Source organism: Callionymus lyra, chromosome 4 (assembly GCF_982586985.1).
Source record: "Callionymus lyra chromosome 4, fCalLyr1.hap1.1, whole genome shotgun sequence".
Classification (NCBI taxonomy): domain Eukaryota; kingdom Metazoa; phylum Chordata; class Actinopteri; order Syngnathiformes; family Callionymidae; genus Callionymus; species Callionymus lyra.
In genome coordinates this window covers 22,450,425-22,471,316 of record NC_141821.1, presented here as the reverse complement: position 1 = coordinate 22,471,316, position 20,892 = coordinate 22,450,425, and the positions used below count along the sequence as shown (strand labels likewise).

The following is a 20,892-nucleotide window of genomic DNA, read 5'->3' as shown; positions in this document are numbered from 1 at the left end:
ACACATTAGAGCCCATTAAGTGTTGTTTACTTCCCCGACTGCCTCTCCCGGACTGAGTTTGGGAGGACTTGGCTAATAGCAACACCGACTTAAATGCTCGGACTGCTGCTGATGACCTTGCTTGAGATCATGGCCACTGCAAGCTAAGGCTAGATAGTGTGAAGGACGCTTCCTTATGAGGTCGAGAAACTTTCAGGGTAGAAAAATGTAACACACGTTCACTTATTGTAGTCGAAGTTTTTTGGTTAGAAACACTTTCCGATTGGTTTATTTGTCTGCCTGTTAAGCAAAGAAGTTCAAAAAATTGTTTGTGAAATGCTGTAAGTAAAGTAAAGGTTATTTGTATAGCGCCTTTCTAGACCAGGGTAACAAAGTGCTTTAACAATCAAAAACAATATACAGTTAAAATACATAGAGACAAACACAGGAGTTACAGAAAATCAAGGAAAAGCCTGAACAAAAAAAAAAAAGGTCTTAAGATGTTTCTAAAGGAGTCAGTAGATCATCAAACACAGAGAGAGAAGAAGATCGTTCCAAAGCTTAGGAGCAACAGCCTGGAAGGATTTCTCTCCTCTGGTCCTGAAGCGTGTTCAGGAACCATCAGTAGATTCTGATCCACAGACCTCAGAGCCCGAGCTGGGGTGTAAGGCTGGATCAGATCAGTGATGTAAGGAGGAGCCTGACCATGAATAGATATGAAAGTAAGAACCAGAATTTTAAAGTTGATCCTGAAAGAAATTGGCAGCCAGTGAAGAGTTTTAAGGATCAGGGAAAATGTGAGTTCTTCTACTAGAGCTGGTTAGAATTCTCGCTGCAGAAGTTTGTATTAACTGCAGGCGAAACAGGTCATTCTTGTTTAGACATGAAAATAAACCGTAACAATAGTCTAAACAGGAAGACACAAACGTATTGATTATAAGCTCCAGATCGTGTTTTGACACCATTTTCTGAAGTTTAGAGAGTCATGGAAGTATCTTGGGAGTGCACTGGTTGCTGATTTATTTATGCTGTTACCAATTTTTTCCCATGTAGATACATTAACACAGTGTAACTACTTTCAAATGAATGCATTGAACAAAGTAATATTCTATTAACGTTGAGATTTTATAGTTGCAGAACTATATCGTGTGAAACAAATCAAGGCCACTTTTCAAAAGCCGGGGAAAGATGATGATGGAATGTACGATAAATTTGAGAAAAACAAAGTGCTCAAAAAGGTTTTTGATTCATTTTGTATGTTTGAAGAAAACCCTGAACCTGTCATGGAAATAGAAATGTGGCCACAAAATATTTCTATCTCGATGTTTATACAGAACCATTACAGAGCAAAAACACCAAAAGACATTCTAAGTGGAGTGGACTAGTAACATTTGAGGGTTTGAGTGATTTTTTACGCATTTCTAACTCGGTTAAATGCATTTTCTAAATTCCCCAAAAGGACACTTGACCAGGCCTCTTAAAGAACAACGTAGTGTTCATAAACAATTCACAAGTCTATCGATCTTTTACAACAAAATGGAAATGTAATAGTTCTGTTTAAGTAACGAAGCACAATGCAAAAGAAGTATAAATTAGCATTCTGTGTTTTCGGTTGGTATTTCTAAGATGTCCGTCCGTAGTGATCCACTTAGAGGCAAGGTTAGAGAAGTTATGGGATAAAAGTGAGTCATCACTGCAGTGAAGATGCCGGTGCTGACCTCGGGAGTGAGTTTTAGAAATGATGAAATTAGGATTTGGTCAACGACCTCTCACGGGTGGAACAGTAAACTTCTCCCTGGCGTCGAGATAACACAGCGTCGACACTTGATATGTTGTTGGTGTTTTTTTGTGTGCAGGAACGAGTTCATTCTTTCTTTCTTCTCTCCCACAGCTTCAGAGTCTGAGCCACAATGTGATCTTCACCCTGGACTCTCTGCTGAAGGGAGATTTAAAAGGCGTGAAGGGGGTAAGATTAACTGTAAAACCAATGTCTTGTTCTCCCTCCTTCCATCGACCCTCCCCCCCACTCCTCCTCCTCCTCCCCCCCCGGCACAACTCAGCAGTGTTGCAGCGAACGCCTCGTCAGCACTTCTGCATGCGTGGACAAGAGAGACGAGGGGGGAGTGAAAGCTCTCTGTTGAAAAGATCTGCCTGTAAATCCTGGAGAAGTAAACACCGCCTCAGTGTTGTGCTCCGGGTGTTTGTAACTGGGTCATGAACTTCTTCATGGATCCGGGGGTTTTGAAAAGGGAGGGCGTGGTCACGAGCATCGCAGCGGCTCGTGCTGGGTTTTGCTGGTGCAGATCCAAGTGTGCAAATGGCCGCGACCCCGACGTGACCTCTGACGCTTGTGTCTGCTGCAGGACATCAAGAAGCCCTTCGACAAAGCCTGGAAGGACTACGAGGCCAAGTTGTGAGTCTCAAAACTCCACAGACTCCACGTTGTGCAGCGAAGCTCATCCACCTTTCTTTCCCTCCCTTTAGCACCAAGATCGAGAAGGAGAAGCGAGAGCACGCCAAGCAACACGGGATGATCCGCACTGAGATCACCGGGGCCGAGATCGCTGAGGAGATGGAAAAGGAGCGTCGACTGTTCCAGCTCCAGATGTGCGAGGTCGGTGGCAAAGTTTGGAAAACACCAAAAACTCCAACAGAACTCCGACTTGAACCGTCTTGAGTGTCACTCCAGACTCTGTTTAGCCAAGGTTTTGGTTTCAAGTTATTGTCCAAATTGTTTAATAGTAGCTCACCGTTCCCGTAGCAACGCAACCCTTAATTTACTATAACATTATGACCACCTCCTTTATATTGGGTTCTGTTTTTTCTTATGTACAGTAGCTTTGCCAATCCTTCTATCCTCATTTATCCATCCATCACATTTTTCCATCTTTTTATTCATCCTTCTTTTCTTGCATCATCCGTCCATCACATGTATCCATGCTACCTTCCTTCCTTCCTTCCTTCCTTCTTTCCTTGCATCATCCATTTTTCCATCTTTTACTTTTATTCATTCTTCCTTTCATGCATCATCCATTCTTCCATCTGTGACATTTATCCTTCCTTCCTTCCTATCGTCCACCCTTTCACCAATCAAAGTTGTCCATATTTTTATCTATCCTTTCTTTCTTCCTATCACCAACCCTTTCACCAATCAAAGTTGTCCATCTATTTATCCATCCTTTCTTTCTTCCTTGCATCCATCAATCCATCAACCAATCATATTGATCTATCCATCCTTCCTTCCATCCATTGCATCCATCCATGCATTTATTTATTTGTCAATCCATTCACCAATAAACTGGACACATGTTTCCCTACATCAATCAACACATTTACTCAACACTCATGTATGTGCATAACCATCTGTTATTCCATTCATCCATTAACTGTGTATCATCCATCTTGAAGTTCTTAGATTCATCCATCCACCAATTATAATCATAATTTAGCTCGTTTAGAATCCTTTCATCCAGGAAACCTCTTCTTCTTTTCCATGATCCAGTCTTTATCTAATGAGCACATTAATGTCTAAATGCCTCACGTCAACATGGTCACAACATTACGGCCACATTATTAAAGTGTGCAAGTTTCCATTTTTAGGTACTGATCTCCCAATGCATGAATACTGTAAGCCTTGTTCACACATTTCTTCAGACCACTTTTAGAAAAGCATCAACATCTCCTTCACCACGGACTGTGAAAAGAGGTGGTCATAATGTTATGATTGATTTATCTATATATATGGTTTTGTACCTAAACAGTTTCTATATACTTGAGCTGGTCGGGTTTGTTCTCGAGCAGCTACTGACACCGAACCCTCTGCGGTGTTGGCGTTGTGAGTCTGTGCTTGCAGAACCCTGACAGGTAGAAGTGTGTAAAACAAATGTGAGCTCGGCATGAGCCCGAGAGAATTCAGAACAGACCGTTAGAGCAGAATCTTGTGTGCCAAAAAACCCCTCAAGTGGTGGGTGGTGACGCCTACGCCGTGTTCGCTGTCTTTTTTTAAAAAGTGGAATTATATAATGCTCGCAGGAATGCTGCTGCTGCTGTGAAATGTTCACTTCTTAAGTGGCTACAGTCGCTTCCTGTCCTGCTGTCACCTTCACACCAGCAGAGAGTGTGAAGACCTCATGACACTTCATGTCTGTGGTCGGCTGCTCTAATGATCTTTCATCATTTTACTGCCCTCCATTCATTCATCCATCTGTCCGCCATCTACCAATCTGTCCATCCATCCATCTGTCTATTCGTCCGTCCGTCTGTCTGTCTATTCATCCATCCGTCCTTCCGTCTATTTATCCATCTGTCTTTCCTTCTATTCATCCATCCATCTGTCCGTCTATTCATCCATCCGTCCGTCCGTCTATTCATCCATCCATCCATCCATCCGTCTATTCGTCCATTCGTCCATCCATCTATTCGTCCATCCGTCTATTCGTCCATCCTTCTTTCCGTCTATTTATCTATCCATCTTTCCTTGATTTTCCTTGATTCATCCATCTGTCCGCCATCTACCAATCTGTCCATCCATCCATCTGTCTATTCATCCATCCGTCTTACCGTCTATTTATCCATCCGTCTGTCCGTCTATTTATCCATCCGTCTTTCCTTCTATTTATCCATCCGTCTTTCCTTCTATTTATCCATCCGTCTTTCCTTCTATTCATCCATCCGTCTTTCCATCTATTCATCCATCCGTCCGTCCGTACATTTATCGTCCATCTATGTATCCATTCAATCACCCTTCCATCCAGCCATTCATCTATCCTCCTTTCATCATCCATCTATGTCTCCATTCAATAATCATTTCATCCATTTATTAATCATCCACTTAACAACCTTCCATCCATTAATTTAATTTATTCATGTATCCATCTTTACATGCATCAATTTACAGTATTAACCCATTTACTATAATTGTATTTTCCATCTAGTTATCCACCCAACTATTTCTATAAACGTATATTCTCCCTCCATCTGTCCATCCATGTATCCATCTGCAGTCTACTTTCCAACTGCACATTTCCATGATTGTTTTAAATAGTCCAACCATTCCTCCATTATATTATCCATCCATATTTATATTTTCCAAATGCACATGTCCATCGTTAGAATAATGCAAATCAATTAATATAACTTAGACATAAAGCTATATCAGTCTATTCTGTCTATTCATCCATATATTATCCCTGCATTCACCTCTCTCTCTCTCTCTCTCTCTCTCTCTCTCTCTCTCTGTCTCTCTTTCTCTATATCTTCATTTTGTCCATCATGTATCATATGTTTGATCCAATCCATTTGTTTGTCCCGGTTCACGACTCACTTGAGTGTTCTACAAATATGTACCGGCATGAAAAAACCTGCTTTTACAATCAACCTCCTGAACCGAGTGCACCGTGATTGGATTCCCCGACTAATGACAGGAACTCCCTGCGGACGGTAGCTTAGTTGGACGGCTGTGGGGGAGGAGTTGCAGGAAACTGCCAGCGTTGTGGACGCGCGACCGTAATCATGTTAAACAACGACACAACTGCTGCGTGTTCTGCCTTTAAGGAGTCGAGAGACCAATTACAAACAGCGTCAAACTCCAGAGATTTCCTAAAATCAACACGAGAGCTGCTGCCGCGATACTAACAGTTGCTGCAGTCAGTGGTTCAATCTGTTCATCCCACTTAACCTCATTCCTCCCTGTTGCGTGCATTTTCCCTCTCTCTCTCTCTCTCTCTCTCTTTCTCGCTCTCTCTCTCTCTCCGGCATACTGTCTCGCTCTCGCCGCGTTGCTCAATCACCAGATTACAGGCAAAAAGAATGGCAGGAGTCAGCAGGCGTCATCTATTCTGTCCGGGGCAGAGATGTTGCTCGTTCACACAAAAGGCTCCCGACATTCTAAACCCACACCGGGCTCAGACTGAATGTGGATAATCCCGACCGTCCACACGGTCAGGGAGACAAAGCTACCGCAGACACACACACACGCATGTGAAATTAAAACTATAAGATGCTTCCGAGAGTTATTTTGCAATAGATTAAAATTGAAGTTGGAAGTGGTCTGGACCTGCAACTCTTTGTAAATCCTCATGGATTGTGCACTGATGGATTAGCTCAGATTAACTTTCAAGCACTTGTTTGGTGGGATCTTCCTCTGAAGACTGACCTGGAAGCACTTTCCCTTGAGGCAGTACCCTATAGTATCTCCATTTTTAATCTGTATTTTCTTTTATTCATCTATTTCATTTTATTCACATTATTTCATTTTTATTTGTATATCCTTTAAGCCACCACCACGACAATGGCAATACAAGTTTTTTGACTCAGATAAAGATACAAAATAACCCTATACAAGTGGTCCAAGACTAGCTGCCTACACTGATCTGGTCCACACAGGTGGGGTGTATTTGTAAGTAGTAAATAAAAGGTTAGATCCCCAAAGTAGAAACCATGTTATCAATGTTACTTCCTTGTGAATAAAAACATGAAAAAAATGACTTTTTCATCACTAAATAATTTTCCTTTCTTTGCAGTATTTGATCAAAGTCAACGAGATCAAGACCAAGAAGGGGGTGGACCTGCTCCAGAACCTGATCAAGTATTACCACGCACAGTGCAAGTGAGTACCGCGGAACACATCGTCTCTATAAGTACTCAGTTACATGTGATTTGGGCCTGCATTGGTTTTTCCAATATTGACACAAAATGAGCTCAAACGTGTTTAACTAAAGTTATCAGATTATTTGCACCATTATTTGCAACTCATCAGTATACAAATGGTTAAACAAAAATAAATAATAATAATAATAATAAGTACATTATAAAACAGGAAGTGGCTCAGAAAGCGTCCTCTACGTTAAAAAAAAGAGAAAAAAAGATCAATGTTTCCACTGTAAAATATCTAGTCTTTTGGTTGATGTTTCAAAACAAGAATGACTCAAACAAGATCCTTTCTGATTTTGAAGATTCAAGACCCATAATGTGCAGCTAAATATATATATACATGAATATATATATATATAAAAGTCTTGTCAATATTCATGGGTCATCAACCAGATGTGCGGTGACAGCTGTGGGCTTTGGCGGGTAAATAAATGTTTGCTCCTAGTGCCAGAAATCCACTAATAGGTTTTCCCGCAGTGTTGCTAGGTCCTGTCAAAACACCGGGTCAAAACAATATACCGAGTCCTAATCCGCTCGCCCGCGCTGTGGATCGAAAACTTGCACTTGAGATTGATTAAAAGCATAAAAACACAAGATTTAGAGCCAAGGGAAGAAACGCAAGTAGGCTGTTAGAGAGCTGCTGTGTATGCTTGACAGTTGGATCCATTTTATAGACTCCAGGGAAGAACAACGATGTTATAAGATGCCTTTAGATACCAGCTTTTATGGGGTTTTTTTTAAAGTTAAACGTCAATTTAATCAATGAAACACCTTCAATAATACAACTTATACTGATGTTTTGATGTCTTTATGCACTTGGATGTCCTCATTACTAGCTTATCATGAATTGTTATTACTTTAAAATGTGGCTACATTTGTTAGCAACGGATGGTAAGATGTATCTCTGAATAAAGGATTAGTAGCAAAGAGCTTAATTTAAATTCTAACTATGAACAAGTTTAACTAAAAAAAGTCTTATCAAAAAAGTTCTAATAGTAGTTCAGAGCTAACAAGTAAGAATGTAAACAGAACCTGGGTTTCTAAAGTAGCTACGTGCTAACTGTAGCAGCTGAATTGGATCTGTAGCTAGGTGCTAATACTAAGGTTACTGCCTAATCTTTGCTTCTTATCTCGCTTTTTAAACTACAGCTAAGAGCTCATCTGCTATAGTTGTAATAACAACACACTCAGAACTTGTATTTCAGTTTAGATAAACTCAGATATTTGTCTTTTTCACATATTGTTTTATACTCGGGTACTTTGGGCTTAAACTTCGTAACTACTACTATTTTAATATTGCTGTAAATTAATAAAGACACTTTTAAAAATAGGATTTGTTAAAAGCCATAATGGTTCGAACATAAATAAAAGTGGTACCATAATTAGAAACTGCGATTTTATTGGAAAAACTATTTAAAACAATCTGCAATTTCACTGTTTCTTCCCTTGGATAACTTTGAAATCTATTGACTAGGTGAAGTGTAGCGGCGAGTGTACGAGAGTTTGTTGGCGGCTCGTGGATCATTAGCCTTGATTTGTGATTGAGGCCAGTCCCGCTGACGGATCCGTCATTGATTCCCAAACTTGCCAAGCGCTTGTTCGACTCTAGTATGAACACGGTCCTGCCAACACCAGTGGAACATTGAACATCAATCCTCCTCACCACCTCATCCTGTTTCTTTCAGCCTCAGTGATCTAGAAGAACTCACTTTATCAATTCTCTTGTGAAGAAATTCACTTCGTCCTCGACACGGTGATGAGAAAACTGAGAATCTAATGCAGACTTTTTGTCTCCAGCTTTTTCCAGGATGGCCTGAAGACGGCGGATAAACTGAAGCAGTATATCGAGAAGCTGGCAGCTGATCTCTACAACGTAAACACACACATTGTCCTCCATTAATGTATTTACAAAATGAGTTGCTTTATTCATGTGGCCCGCAGGCATCGGTCCATGCATAGGCAAGAGGGGGGAAATCTTTAGGGGACCAGTATAAATGGAGCTTAAATATGTTACTTCAGGATTTTTTTTAAATATTTATATATACAATAATATGATTTTTTCTGTATTGCATCAGGTACTTAATGTTTATTCTCTTTAAAAAATATGTTTTAGGGGTCACTGACATTTTACACGTCAAATAATCTTTATAAATATAATTAACACAAATTGGTTATATTAAGTTAAAAAGACAAATTCTAAGGCAAAGAAGAGAGTGCAGGTTGTATTGCCCTCACACTATATTTCGTGGTTTATTATGTTTTTTATAAAAAGCTTAGGCTTTTCTAAATCAAACTTTTTTAGTTTTTCTTTCCTTTGATGTGCCTTTTTGGTTACAAATATATACATAAAAAACAATATATATAATAATATACAGTCTGTATTTTTTCTTTATACTTAATATATATATAAAATCCAATATTTTAACAAAATGTTCATAATTTCACTTTAAAATCTTATTAAAACATTAAGTCTCTTTCGCACCGTCCCAACCATCTGGTTGCCGATGGAACTCTCTGTGGTCGAAGTGTTTTCTTCAGCTGCGTTTTGAAAGTAGAACGACGAGCAGCAACTGTCAAAACTTTCTGGAAACCTCAAACCTCTTGGCCTGGAGCCGCTTCTTTTAAAGAGGTTTTTGGACGCCGCGTTGCTTCGACAAAAGCTCTTAGAAAAGCACATGTCTCAGAATTTGGCCGGCGGTGTGAGAAATGGCTTGTAAATGACAAGTTTAATTCCAGCGCGAGTAGAGCTCTCTTCAGACAGGGTCAGTTGAGCCCGGTCCAGGTATTAATGTGGAGGCAGTGAAAAGTAAATCCCCCCGATCACTCCTCTTGTCATCAGATCAAACAGACTCAAGATGAAGAGAAGAAGCAGCTGACTGCCCTGCGGGATCTGATCAAGTCCTCCCTCCAGCTGGACCAGAAGGAGGTAGGCAGGTCATGTCTTTCCACCACCAAGACCTGGTTTCAACCAGAGCTAAAATTAACGGTTCTGATTCACTCATCCCTCCTGATCTCATGGCTTCTCACGTACAGTCACATCCATGTGCAGCCGGTATCGACGCTCTCCTTTAGCAACCACGCTGGTTGTTGCTAACTGTGTCATGTTGGTTGAACTCTGAGCGAGAGTTCACACTTCCTGTTGATTCAGCAGCGTTTGCAGCCGCAGTGACGCTCGCTCATGTGACTTCTAAAAAGTCAACTCAAGTCATCGCGCTGGAGATTATGAAACATGTGATTTTATTATCAATTAGTTCATCACATAGCTCGCATATCAACATTCAAACCTGCTGTTAAAATATAATAATATGTTTGTCCCTCAAATTGTTAACTAGTTGCAGTGAGTGGACGTCGTGCTGATGCTTCCTCGTAGTCACTTTGTTCTGGAGGTTTATCAGCGCCATCAGAATATTGACTGGTCGAATGTAACGTTTCAAATGTTTATGCTTTTATATTTTTATTGAGATTATTTTTTAGGCATTGAATTATTTGTTTGGTATAATTTAATTTAATAATTTCTATATTGAAAGGTTATATATTATTTTCTTGAATTATTAAATTCTAATTATAAATAATTATTAATTTCTATTAATTAAATATTAAGTAAATGAATGTGTTGTTGTTTCTAAAAATGTAATAAATTAATTTGAATATTTACAAAATGATTTTTTTATTGATTTTTAATTTTACGCAGGGTTTTATATTCTAATTACAATAATATACAAATAAATATAATAAAACATTTTCTAAATTAAATTTAAAAGTATACACGTTAAAAAAAGATTAAAATCTAGAATTATATGTCATTGTTTTTAGAATAAAACTCTTCAAATTCATTTAAAAAATATTCAATATTTTATTTACATTTAAAAAAATTACCTTTCGATTTAAAAATTATTTATAATTTAATTCTTGGCCTTCGGGTCACCTTGACCCTGTGATGACACAGGGGTTAAGGAAAACTTCAAAAGTTTCAACATATGAAAAGTTTAATTCAATATCCTGGTGGCACTGAAGTACTTCCATACTTTGCATGTAAAAAGACGGGCTGAGCTCTTCTCTTCACTCTCACTCACATGAATAGAAACACAAGTCACAGCTGTTTGTCACACACCCTCCTCCTCCACCTGAGACAGATCTTTCACACCTTCTCCCCCTCTCTCCCCTCCACCCCTCCTGCCTCCCGCTCGTCTGGACTCAAGTCTAGAAGAGTAAGTTCTGGTGCACGAGCAGCATGTTTGTGTTGCTTGGTGTGCATGTTGGCACCGTAGAGTCTTGCTACAGTTTGTGTTTGGAGTTTGTTTTCTTATAGAAGCTTGGAGTTTAGATGTGGATTTTGTCTGCTGAGTCGTGAGTGTTTGCATGTACCGGGTGTTAAACTTTTGGGAGAAAGGATTTACATTAATATTTTTTTAATTGTAATTTTTTATGTTACTGTTTTGCTTTACGTATGATATTGGTTACTAAAAAGTGAAGATATTTCTATCACAGTTTATAGTTAGTTTGTTACATTGTATTTTATATTTATATTGTAGTAGTTTAGGAAACTCATTGTATTAATGATCCTCATTTATCAGTCAGTTCAGAGACACTTGAAACTCTACCTTCCACTGCTTTTCATCATCAACTCCTGACATTTTTTCTGAACCTTGCAACACTGAAATGATGCCAATGATGGGCTGTTGTTGAAAACATAAATGATGGATTATTTAGCCGTGAAAAGTTTGTTCAAGAAAAGAAGGCTTTATGTTTCAATTGATTTGGGTTAAGATAAGTCAGTTAAATTGAATAAAGCCTGTACATTTATGTACCACATTATTTAGTTTTCTTATTGATCATAATCTTATTATTATTATTTTTCCAACATATCCTTATATATATATATATATATTTTTTTGTATTTACTTATATTATTTATATTATTTAATACTCTTTCTGAATAACTGCTGCATTTCTTTTATGGCATATCTGTATTGATTCTGACTATATTTATTTTAATTAATATTCTCAGATAGTAGTCTTACTTTAAACTTTTAACTAAGTAGTTTTAATATATTCAATCTAACCTGTATGTTCTTAATATGTTTTATATATTAACAATTAAGTATGTATTAGTTGTTATTAAACTATTAAACTAAATATTTTTATCACATTTTTCAAGATCTAATATATTGTCACCATATTTTTAATATTTTAGTATCGGATCTCTTCTACTAAGTAAATTTCTTAATTAACTTTTTAATACTTATGTTTTTAATTAATTATTACAACATTCTTTTGTGGTTAGTTTGCCTAAATTATGATGGTTAATTTTAAATGACTTTCACTCACTTTTACTTCGTAACTACACTGGCTGATGTCGTTTTGTCCGTGGTTATTATTTAAGCTTGTGTGTCAGTGGTTGGGTCGGCCATGGTGGTGTGTTGACGTGACTTTGTTGGGTCATCCATGGTTGTATGTTGACATGACTTGTTGGGGTGCAGGACTCCCAGAGCAAGCAGGGCGGCTACAGCATGCACCAGCTGCAGGGCAACAAGGAGTTCGGCAGCGAGAAGAAGGGCTACCTGCTGAAGAAGAGCGACGGGTAAGCGGTCGTCCGGCTCCTCACGTTCAAAAAAGACACAAGCTCTGCTTATTAAATTTTCAAGTGGAGACAAAAGACCTGACAACCCCCCCTTTTTGTAATGTGCCCCCCACAACAGGCTGAGGAAGGTGTGGCAGAGGAGGCAGTGCTCCGTGAAGGGAGGCATCCTCACCATCTCTCATGCCACGGTGAGTCAACATATGAACTACATGACACCCACAAGTGGCTGGATGGAGGAGGAGGAGGGTGGAATTGACATAGATTGGTTGCCATGGCAACCCCGTATCCTCTCTCTCCGTGCCCCTCCCCCTACGGCCCGCTGTGCCTGGGTGACTCATCTCGGAGTGCGAGTGCTCCGTGTTCGCCGGCTTCGCCCATCGTCTCTGCTCCAGTGCTTCGGCGGCCACTGTGCTTCCTCGGCTGCGAGAGGAGGACGACCAATCCTTCTTGGATTTCAGTTGTTTAGGAATAGATCCGCGCAGAGAGTCACTCGTGCGACAGTCATACATGGAAGTGTGTGATGCATAGTCATTCACAGATCGTACAAACTTCTGCGTCACATCAACTGGGGTTTAATTCTACAAAACCAATTAAATAGGACATAATGCAAGTCTTGTTTGACCTTCTAAATATATATATTTTTTAATTGTGACGAGCAGATCATTTAACCTCAACAAACCTGTCGAGATTCATTCAGTTAAGACATGATTCATACAGTCATTTGAAAACACTGTTAGACAAATGTTGCTATTTCTATAATTATCTATTTTATAATATTTAGATTAACAGAGTTTATATTTAAGTCTTTAAGATGTACAAATTGGAAGGTTTTATGTGGTGGTAGAGTTCACCTCACAATGACTGCAGATACCACTGTTGGCCACTAGTAAGACTAGCTTGTGTTTAATTAATTCAAAATGTATTTCACTTCACAAACATCACCAGTTTTAATTATTTCACCACCACTCAATAATTAATACAAAAAAAGTGATTTGTACTGGATTGTTTGCGAAGTAGCCTGCTTAAGACCTTGGCTCCTGTAAGGCACCAATTGATCGATGTCAATCGCTGTCTTTGTCATTTAAAAGAAACTGTGTCCTGGGAAAACACAGAAATGTAATAGATTTTACATGGTCCAGTATCAGGGCATCATTTATAAGTGAAATGCATAAAAAATAATAATTTTAAATGTGGGTAATGAACTAATAAACATGAAAAATTAATAATAATAGTCCATGTTTGATGTAAGAATGACTAAAAGGTGCAGATGTTTATTAACAATGAGATTGAAACATTAAATATGTTGGTAACAAAACTTTAATTTGATCCAGTAAGTTGTATATATGTGTATTCCTCACTCTTATAATTCTAATTTTAATCTTCATTTTTTAGTTTTATTATTTTTATTGATTGTATTACAATGCGTTTCCCTCATTATATATATATTTTTTAGTATTTTTATAATATTTTTTTTATTATACATCTCATATTTCTCCTTGTTCTCTGTGTCTCCAGTCCAACAGGCAGCCGGTGAAACTGAACCTCCTGACCTGTCAGGTGAAGCCGAGCTCGGAGGACAGGAAGTGCTTCGACCTCATCTCTCGTACGTTCCTGCGTCACATACTGTGGCTTCATCACAAACTATGTTGTGTTCGTGATGCCTTCACTGTCTCCGTGCAGATAACCGGACGTATCATTTCCAAGCGGAGGACGAGCAGGAGTTTGTCATGTGAGTACAGAGAGTACACAGAACTGCATCTTTCACAGTCCAGCGTGAAAGTTTCATTTCCTTCGGTGACGTTGAGGCGAGCGCTAACACAGAAATGATAACGTCATCAAGTGTCACGCAATGTCACGCTGCTGCCTTCACATTTGTCCCGGTAGAAGTCACGCTTGGCAGTAAGATACAGCCTTTTATTTCAAGCTACATTATTCAACATTTGCTGTCACATGTTGGACTACGTCATTCAAGCAAAATAGTTATTTATTTATGTTTTTTACCTGAGTTTTTTCATTGTTAAGGTAGATTTTCAACAATGCTAACACAAGTAGCATTTTGTCCTAATGAGGAAATTAAATCAATTATTTTAACATTTACATTTGTTTTAATACGTTTGCACTTTAAAAGTGTTACTAAGTCGGTTAAAGTAAACGTTGAGGCCATTTTAGAAGACATTTTAGTTTGGTTAGTTTTTACTTTATTTAACTTGGTAGTTGGAGTCCCTTAAGCTTAACTTTTATACCCCGTTGTGTGTAATAATATGCCTTCTAATTAAGGACACAAATAAATATATATATATATATATATATATATGTTTATTTAGAGTAGAGTCAATAACGGCGTTAGTGGCGCTCCTTCTGAAGATACATTTACGACCCCTCTTTTTGGATATTTTCAATCGAGATTAGAATCGAAATTAGGTAAAATGAAATAACAAACTTTATCATTTGTGATTTCAAATTAAAGACTTTTATAACGGCAAGTAATAATTAAATATATCATATATTATCTGTCAGTATGATCCGTTTAAAATGATGATTGTGGAAGGAGTTCATCTCTCAGACCACCTTAAATACTGAAGATATAGTCTCGAGTTTTAGTCATTTGAGTTTTGACGAACAGGTTGTTTTTATGTCCAACCAAAGGTTTGCTGCCATTTAAATGAAGTCTAAACACAATGTCATTGTGTCTTTAACAGAAAGGTCATATACGTGTGTGTGGGTGTTTGTGGCCTGTCATCTCACAGTTTCTCATAACACCACAGGAAACAAATTTAAAGTGACATACCTTATTTTTGCTTCACGATGCATAGTATTCTGGAGTCTTGCAGACTGAATAATACTACGAAAATGCACTTCACTTAATGTGGCTAAAGTAAAAAAACACATATAGGCCTACATGACTTTTAATTTAAAATTCTGATATATCAGCTACAAAAATGATTATAAAATGTACTTTTTATTATAGATATTCTTCTAGCACTTACTTCTTCTAACATTTTTTTTTCTTACCCTTGACCTTGAATTCTGAGAAGGTTAAGCGAGAGATTATTAATATAAGATAACCGATAAGTGGTGCAGCTTAAATGAAGCAGTGATGCTGTCGGAAAAAAAACTGCTTCCTTCGACACACTGGAGTTTATTAAATCATATTCCTGCTGCGGTCGTGCCTCGGTGCTGCGCCCACGCCTCCCCTCGCCGGCTTCTTTAGTCCTCCGGGATCTTCTGTCACGCACTCCACATCACAGTGGCAACTTCTGGAGCTTCTCAATGAAATATTTAGTTTTCCATACAGTTTTTTATTTTTATTTTTTTTACTGCAGATTTGAGATGTAAACGGTTTCACAAGTATGTATTTCTCTCACGACAGGAAGAATAAATATAATGATAATTATATAGATATTATATGAGGTCAAAGATCATGTAGAAACTAATTTATTTTATATTTCTACAATTCATCCCTAGTCTTTAAATATGACTTAAAAGTTGTGTCGTCTCTGTGTGCAGCTGGATCTCGGTGCTGACCAACAGTAAGGAGGAGGCTCTGAACATGGCGTTCCGTGGCGAGCAGACCAGCGGCGGCGAGGACGGCCTGGAAGACTTGACCAAAGCCATCATCGAGGACGTGCTGCGGATGCCGGGCAACGAAGTGTGCTGCGACTGCGGCGCTGCAGGTGTGTTTTCTGTGTTCCCGGTTCTTCCCCTGCTGAGCCGGTGCTGAGTCACCGTGCTGTGGGGAGAGACTCACAACATCTGCTGCTCAGCGTTTTAGACTTTTCTGTTGTGAAGCAAACTCTCCTCTTCCTCGTGATGTCACTGCAGAGGATGAGTGAGCAAGATGCTGCTGTTCCTGCAGTCATCAGCTTGTGTGTGTGTGTGTGTGTGTGTGTGTGTGTGTGTGTGTGTGTGTGTGTGTGTGTGTGTGTGTGTGTGTGTGTGTGTGTGTGTGCGTGTGCGTGTGCTTGTGCTTGTGTGTGTGCTTGTGTACTTAAAGTGGCAAATACTTGACACTTTGTATTGCTGAGTCATGCAGGAGAGAACTGAGGTCGTGTACTGAATACGATATCATACACACACACACACACACACACAGGCAAACTCATCAACATTCTCTCTTTCACACACACACATATACAGATCTACAATCGCACAGACACACTGACGCACACAAATACACACCCATGGACACACACACAGGAGGAACAAACGGAAAAAAACACTTATACTTGCACAAACACACAGAAAATTGCATGCACATGCACACATACACATAGGAATACAGACATACAGGAACACAAAAAGACAAAATTGCACACACACACACACATACAAAGATCATTAACGGCACACACACACCCATATATACACATGCACAAAAAATGAAACACACTCACAGAATCAAACGTAGACATCACTCTCACAATTAAACTCACATAAACACTTACTTTTAATTAAACAAACCTATTTAAGAAAACGGAACCGCACAAAATATGAAAATACACACACACGCCTCCATAATCATAAACTTACTGCACATGTATGCACATATTATTACAAACAACTAAACACAAACGTATAGCAGACTAAGCTTCACCAAGATTTTAGCACACCACCTACACACACCTACGCACACGACAACAATAGCGAAACAAACCCCATCCCTCCACACACACACGCCTTCAAACTTTTTCTCTGAGGGCAGAAAAGACATTTGTGTGTATAAAAAGCAGCAACATTGCATCACAGCGTTGCATAAGTCACACACACTGACGTCTGCACAGAGGCCGTCCATCATTGTGTCCTTCACTCCAGATGTGTGTTGTGTTGTGTGTCCTGCAGAGTGTCATGTAAAGAGTTTGTCCTGTGTTGACGTCTCACACACACACACACACAGCAGGAGACTGCCCCCCCCACACACACACACACGCACACACAGCTCTGCAGATTGAACATTAATCATCTATAGAGGTCACAGAACATCTTCTCATCCCGCTCAACAAGCTCCTGTGACCCAGCATGCATCTGTTCGGTGTGTGTGTGTGTGTGTGTGTGTGTGTGTGTGTGTGTGTGTGTGTGTGTGTGTGTGTGTGTGTGTGTGTGTGTGTGTGTGTGTGTGTGTGTGTGTGTGTGTGTGTGTGTGTGTGTGTGTGTGTGTGTGTGTGTGTGTGTGTGTGTGTGTGTGTGTGTGTGTGTGTGTGTGTGTGTGTGTGTGTGTGTGTGAGTCACGTGTGATAGTCCGCACTCCCCACTTAGAAAACATCAGCCGCGGTCGGTTTAAAAGCACATCAGCAGGACAGCGATGCTCTCGGCACAATAAATCTAATAAAAAGTTACGCAACAATAAGCTCTTATCTCTGGCAGGACGTGACAGTTGTGCGTCTCAAACTGTCCTTTTGTTGTCGCCGTCTCTTCCAAACCTGAAGCAAATGTTTCCAATAAATCACTGGTGACATCACGGTGGAGAAATGTAGCCTAGCAGAGATAATAAACGACTAGAAGGTTTGTGATCTGAAGGACAGGAAGAGTCATCTGGAAGCAAGTACATAGGGAGACGGAGGATACCAACGAAGAAGAAGAAACTAGGAAGATGTTCAAGATGTTTTTCACACAGATTCTTAGCGTAATAACTCTTTAATAAGAAATACAAGAAAACATTTCGGTGATGTGAGGCATGCAAGATGATGGTTAAGATTAGCTAAAGTCACACATCTGCAGTGATGCAGTCACTGAGAGGGAGTGAGACGAGGAGAGCGTGGTGATGATTTTTCTCTCCGCTCTAGTTTATTGGGTGATAATTTTGTTTTAGAAAATAATTTGCGATATTATTTTAACTTTTTTTTAATCTCACAACTCACCATAAAGAAATATGAGTTTTGTCAAGACAGTGTTTCACAGCAGACAAAACTACCTGTTGAGTTTTCCCCAGTTGACATGTTCAGAGTCCAGGAATAAAAGTTATTGTAAATAAAATAAAATAGTACATTGTTGTTTTTACCTGGTTATAAAGTTGACCGGTTCAATAACGGCCAATTATTGCTTAATACGGACAAAAGCATCAATTTGACTTATTTCTTTTTTGTAATTCTACAGCTATTTGGTTTAAAATAGCTGCCAACAAAAATCCTACTGATGTCAAGAATCCAAAAGTACACAACACTGTTCAAATGATTTTCAGAACCACTTCAAATTCAATAAAGCTTGTAATTTAGGTTTGATAACAAAGTATCGATTTGTTTCCTCCCTCTTGCAGTACTTGCACAAAGTCTTCTCCCACTGGTACAGCAAGACAATACACAACTTCTAAGACTGACTTTGTTATAATTTTCATAACAACTGAGTGAAATTCTGCTCATTATTTAATGCAATAACAGGGGTTTTATCTCTGAAATATACAACAAGAGTTTGGTTAATTGTGTTTAGTTTAAAAACAAGTAAAAGTAATTTATTCAAAATGTTGAATTTTTGATCTATGATTTTCCACTTTGTTGAGCTACATGCAGTAACTTCCTTTTGATGTTATATTAAAAACATATATATATCCATGTGTGATACTATGTTGTCCATCTCTTTGTCAATAAAATGTATATTCAAATGAAACGACTGTTTCTAACTGAAGTGTTGTGGAGTGTGGCGACCTCTTGTATTTATTTCACTCGTTATTTACTTCCAGATCCCAAGTGGCTCTCCACCAACCTTGGCATCTTGACCTGCATCGAGTGTTCTGGGATCCACCGAGAGATGGGGGTCCACATCTCCCGCATCCAGTCCATGGAGCTGGACAAACTAGGAACCTCTGAGCTCTTGGTGAGTGTCAGCAGCAGCAGACCCTGATCTGAGTGATGAGAAGTGGTAGCAGGAGCTCGACCCCTGGAGCATAAAAGACTATTCTTGACTCTGCAAACATGCAGATGTTGTTCTGCACGTCAACAACACTCTGGACTAACGTTTCCTTTTTTTTCCTCCTCCAGCTGGCCAAGAATGTTGGGAATAGTAGTTTCAATGAGATCATGGAGGGGAACCTGACCTCCCCTTCACCAAAGCCCACCCCCTCCAGCGACATGTGAGTCCAGACCAAAGAATCTGACTTGATTCTCCTCAGATCCAGCTGCACGATATCAGGAGCAAACATGTGATTCATGTCAAGTTGAAGCATTAATGAGATTCAAAAATCGTAAATATTCTCATGATTTAAAAATTAAATATTATTAAATCTTAATGTACATGCTGAGATAGATGTTGTTAATGTAAAGTAAATTAACAAAGTTAAATATTTAATTTGTGTTTAAATTAATACTATTTTTAATTTATATAATACATTAAGTACATTTGATAAAACATGTTTTATTTCTATATTTTGATAAATTATATAAAAAAAATTGTTTTTACAATAATATATATATTTTTCTTTTATAAATACATATCATTTTTTGTAAATATCACTTCATTCTATTCTAGATATTGATGCTTTGACTAGAATTTTAGAATAAAGTTGTTCCTTTTAAATATTCACACCAATTTTTTTATGAAAATACATCGTAAATTACAAAGTATTTATAAAGAAGTTTTCTACAAACGTTTCTATATTATTGATGGAGTTCATTTTGACCTCGCTACTCTGCTCAGGACTGTTTTGAAATGAAAATATATTCACTACATTTTTAAAATTCATTAGAATAAAATTAATCTGATTAAATGTAGTATAATATATATATATATATATATATATATATATTGTTATAAAACAAAATAGTATATTAAAATACTTACTGTTAAGTATTTAATAGTAATGAAGTAATAAATACTGTTTTCGTTTTTTATAAATATATCTAAAAAATAACAAAATATGTATTTAATAAATAGCGTTCCACCAACGGTTCTGTTCTTAACGCTGGGCTTCCTCTCTGCTCTGCTCAGGACGGTGAGAAAGGAGTTCATCAACGCCAAGTATGTCGACCACAAGTTCGCCCGGAAGACGTGCACGTCTGCGGCCGGCAAGATGATCGAGCTCTTCGAGGCGGTTCAGTCCCGCGACCTGCTGGCTCTGATCCAGGTCTACGCTGAAGGAGTGGAACTCATGGAGCCTCTTCCAGAGTCAGGGGCCGTAAGTCAAACTTCTGCTTTTAGAAACATGCATAGACTGGAGGGGAAACATGAAGTGTATAGATGAGAGATTAAATATGATCTGGTGTTGATCTAATGACAGGTTTAGACGTGTATTGTTTGTTGCAGTTCATCAACCTTCAGCCGTATCTGTAGCTGGTGATCCAACACTGTCCTGCTCTTAATTTGTATCATGAAAGAAATCATGTTTCTGCTAAGAGTCTGAGAGAAAACAAGGGTTGATTGTATGTCTGTGAGATAAAAATCTATAATAACAAAAACAAATTGATCAATGTTAAAAAAAAACGTTTCGGTTTTCAAATTAAATTTTTTTTTTTTTCTAATCATAGTTATTTTATTGTTAGTATTTCAATTAAGTGTAAATATGAACAAATAATTCGAATTGTTATGATCCGATTTTTTTTATTTATTTATTATCATTTATTTCTTTAAACAGTTACATTCAAATATTTAGCATTTGTCTATTTTTGTATGGCAATCAAACTTCCGGCCCCTAGATGGCAGCGGTCATTATTTTCCAGCAGCTAAAGAAACGATAAAATCTGGCGAGATCCTGGTAA

General features: G+C 38.4%; 1 protein-coding gene across 7 annotated transcripts in view; it reads left to right on the top strand.

Moving 5' to 3' along the window:
• asap1b (ArfGAP with SH3 domain, ankyrin repeat and PH domain 1b) overlaps nucleotides 1-20,892 on the top strand; it is a 65,680-nt gene that overhangs the window by 28,879 nt on the left and 15,909 nt on the right. For all 7 annotated transcript variants that reach the window (XM_087789213.1, XM_087789211.1, XM_087789217.1 and 4 more), the window contains exons 4-17: nucleotides 1,871-1,945; nucleotides 2,343-2,392; nucleotides 2,464-2,593; nucleotides 6,501-6,586; nucleotides 8,428-8,503; nucleotides 9,470-9,556; nucleotides 12,111-12,211; nucleotides 12,330-12,399; nucleotides 13,727-13,814; nucleotides 13,892-13,940; nucleotides 15,719-15,885; nucleotides 18,882-19,015; nucleotides 19,180-19,271; nucleotides 20,126-20,312. In XM_087789213.1, the coding sequence (XP_087645339.1) occupies nucleotides 1,871-1,945; nucleotides 2,343-2,392; nucleotides 2,464-2,593; nucleotides 6,501-6,586; nucleotides 8,428-8,503; nucleotides 9,470-9,556; nucleotides 12,111-12,211; nucleotides 12,330-12,399; nucleotides 13,727-13,814; nucleotides 13,892-13,940; nucleotides 15,719-15,885; nucleotides 18,882-19,015; nucleotides 19,180-19,271; nucleotides 20,126-20,312 (1,392 nt within the window). The remainder of the gene's footprint in view (nucleotides 1-1,870; nucleotides 1,946-2,342; nucleotides 2,393-2,463; nucleotides 2,594-6,500; nucleotides 6,587-8,427; nucleotides 8,504-9,469; nucleotides 9,557-12,110; nucleotides 12,212-12,329; nucleotides 12,400-13,726; nucleotides 13,815-13,891; nucleotides 13,941-15,718; nucleotides 15,886-18,881; nucleotides 19,016-19,179; nucleotides 19,272-20,125; nucleotides 20,313-20,892) is intronic.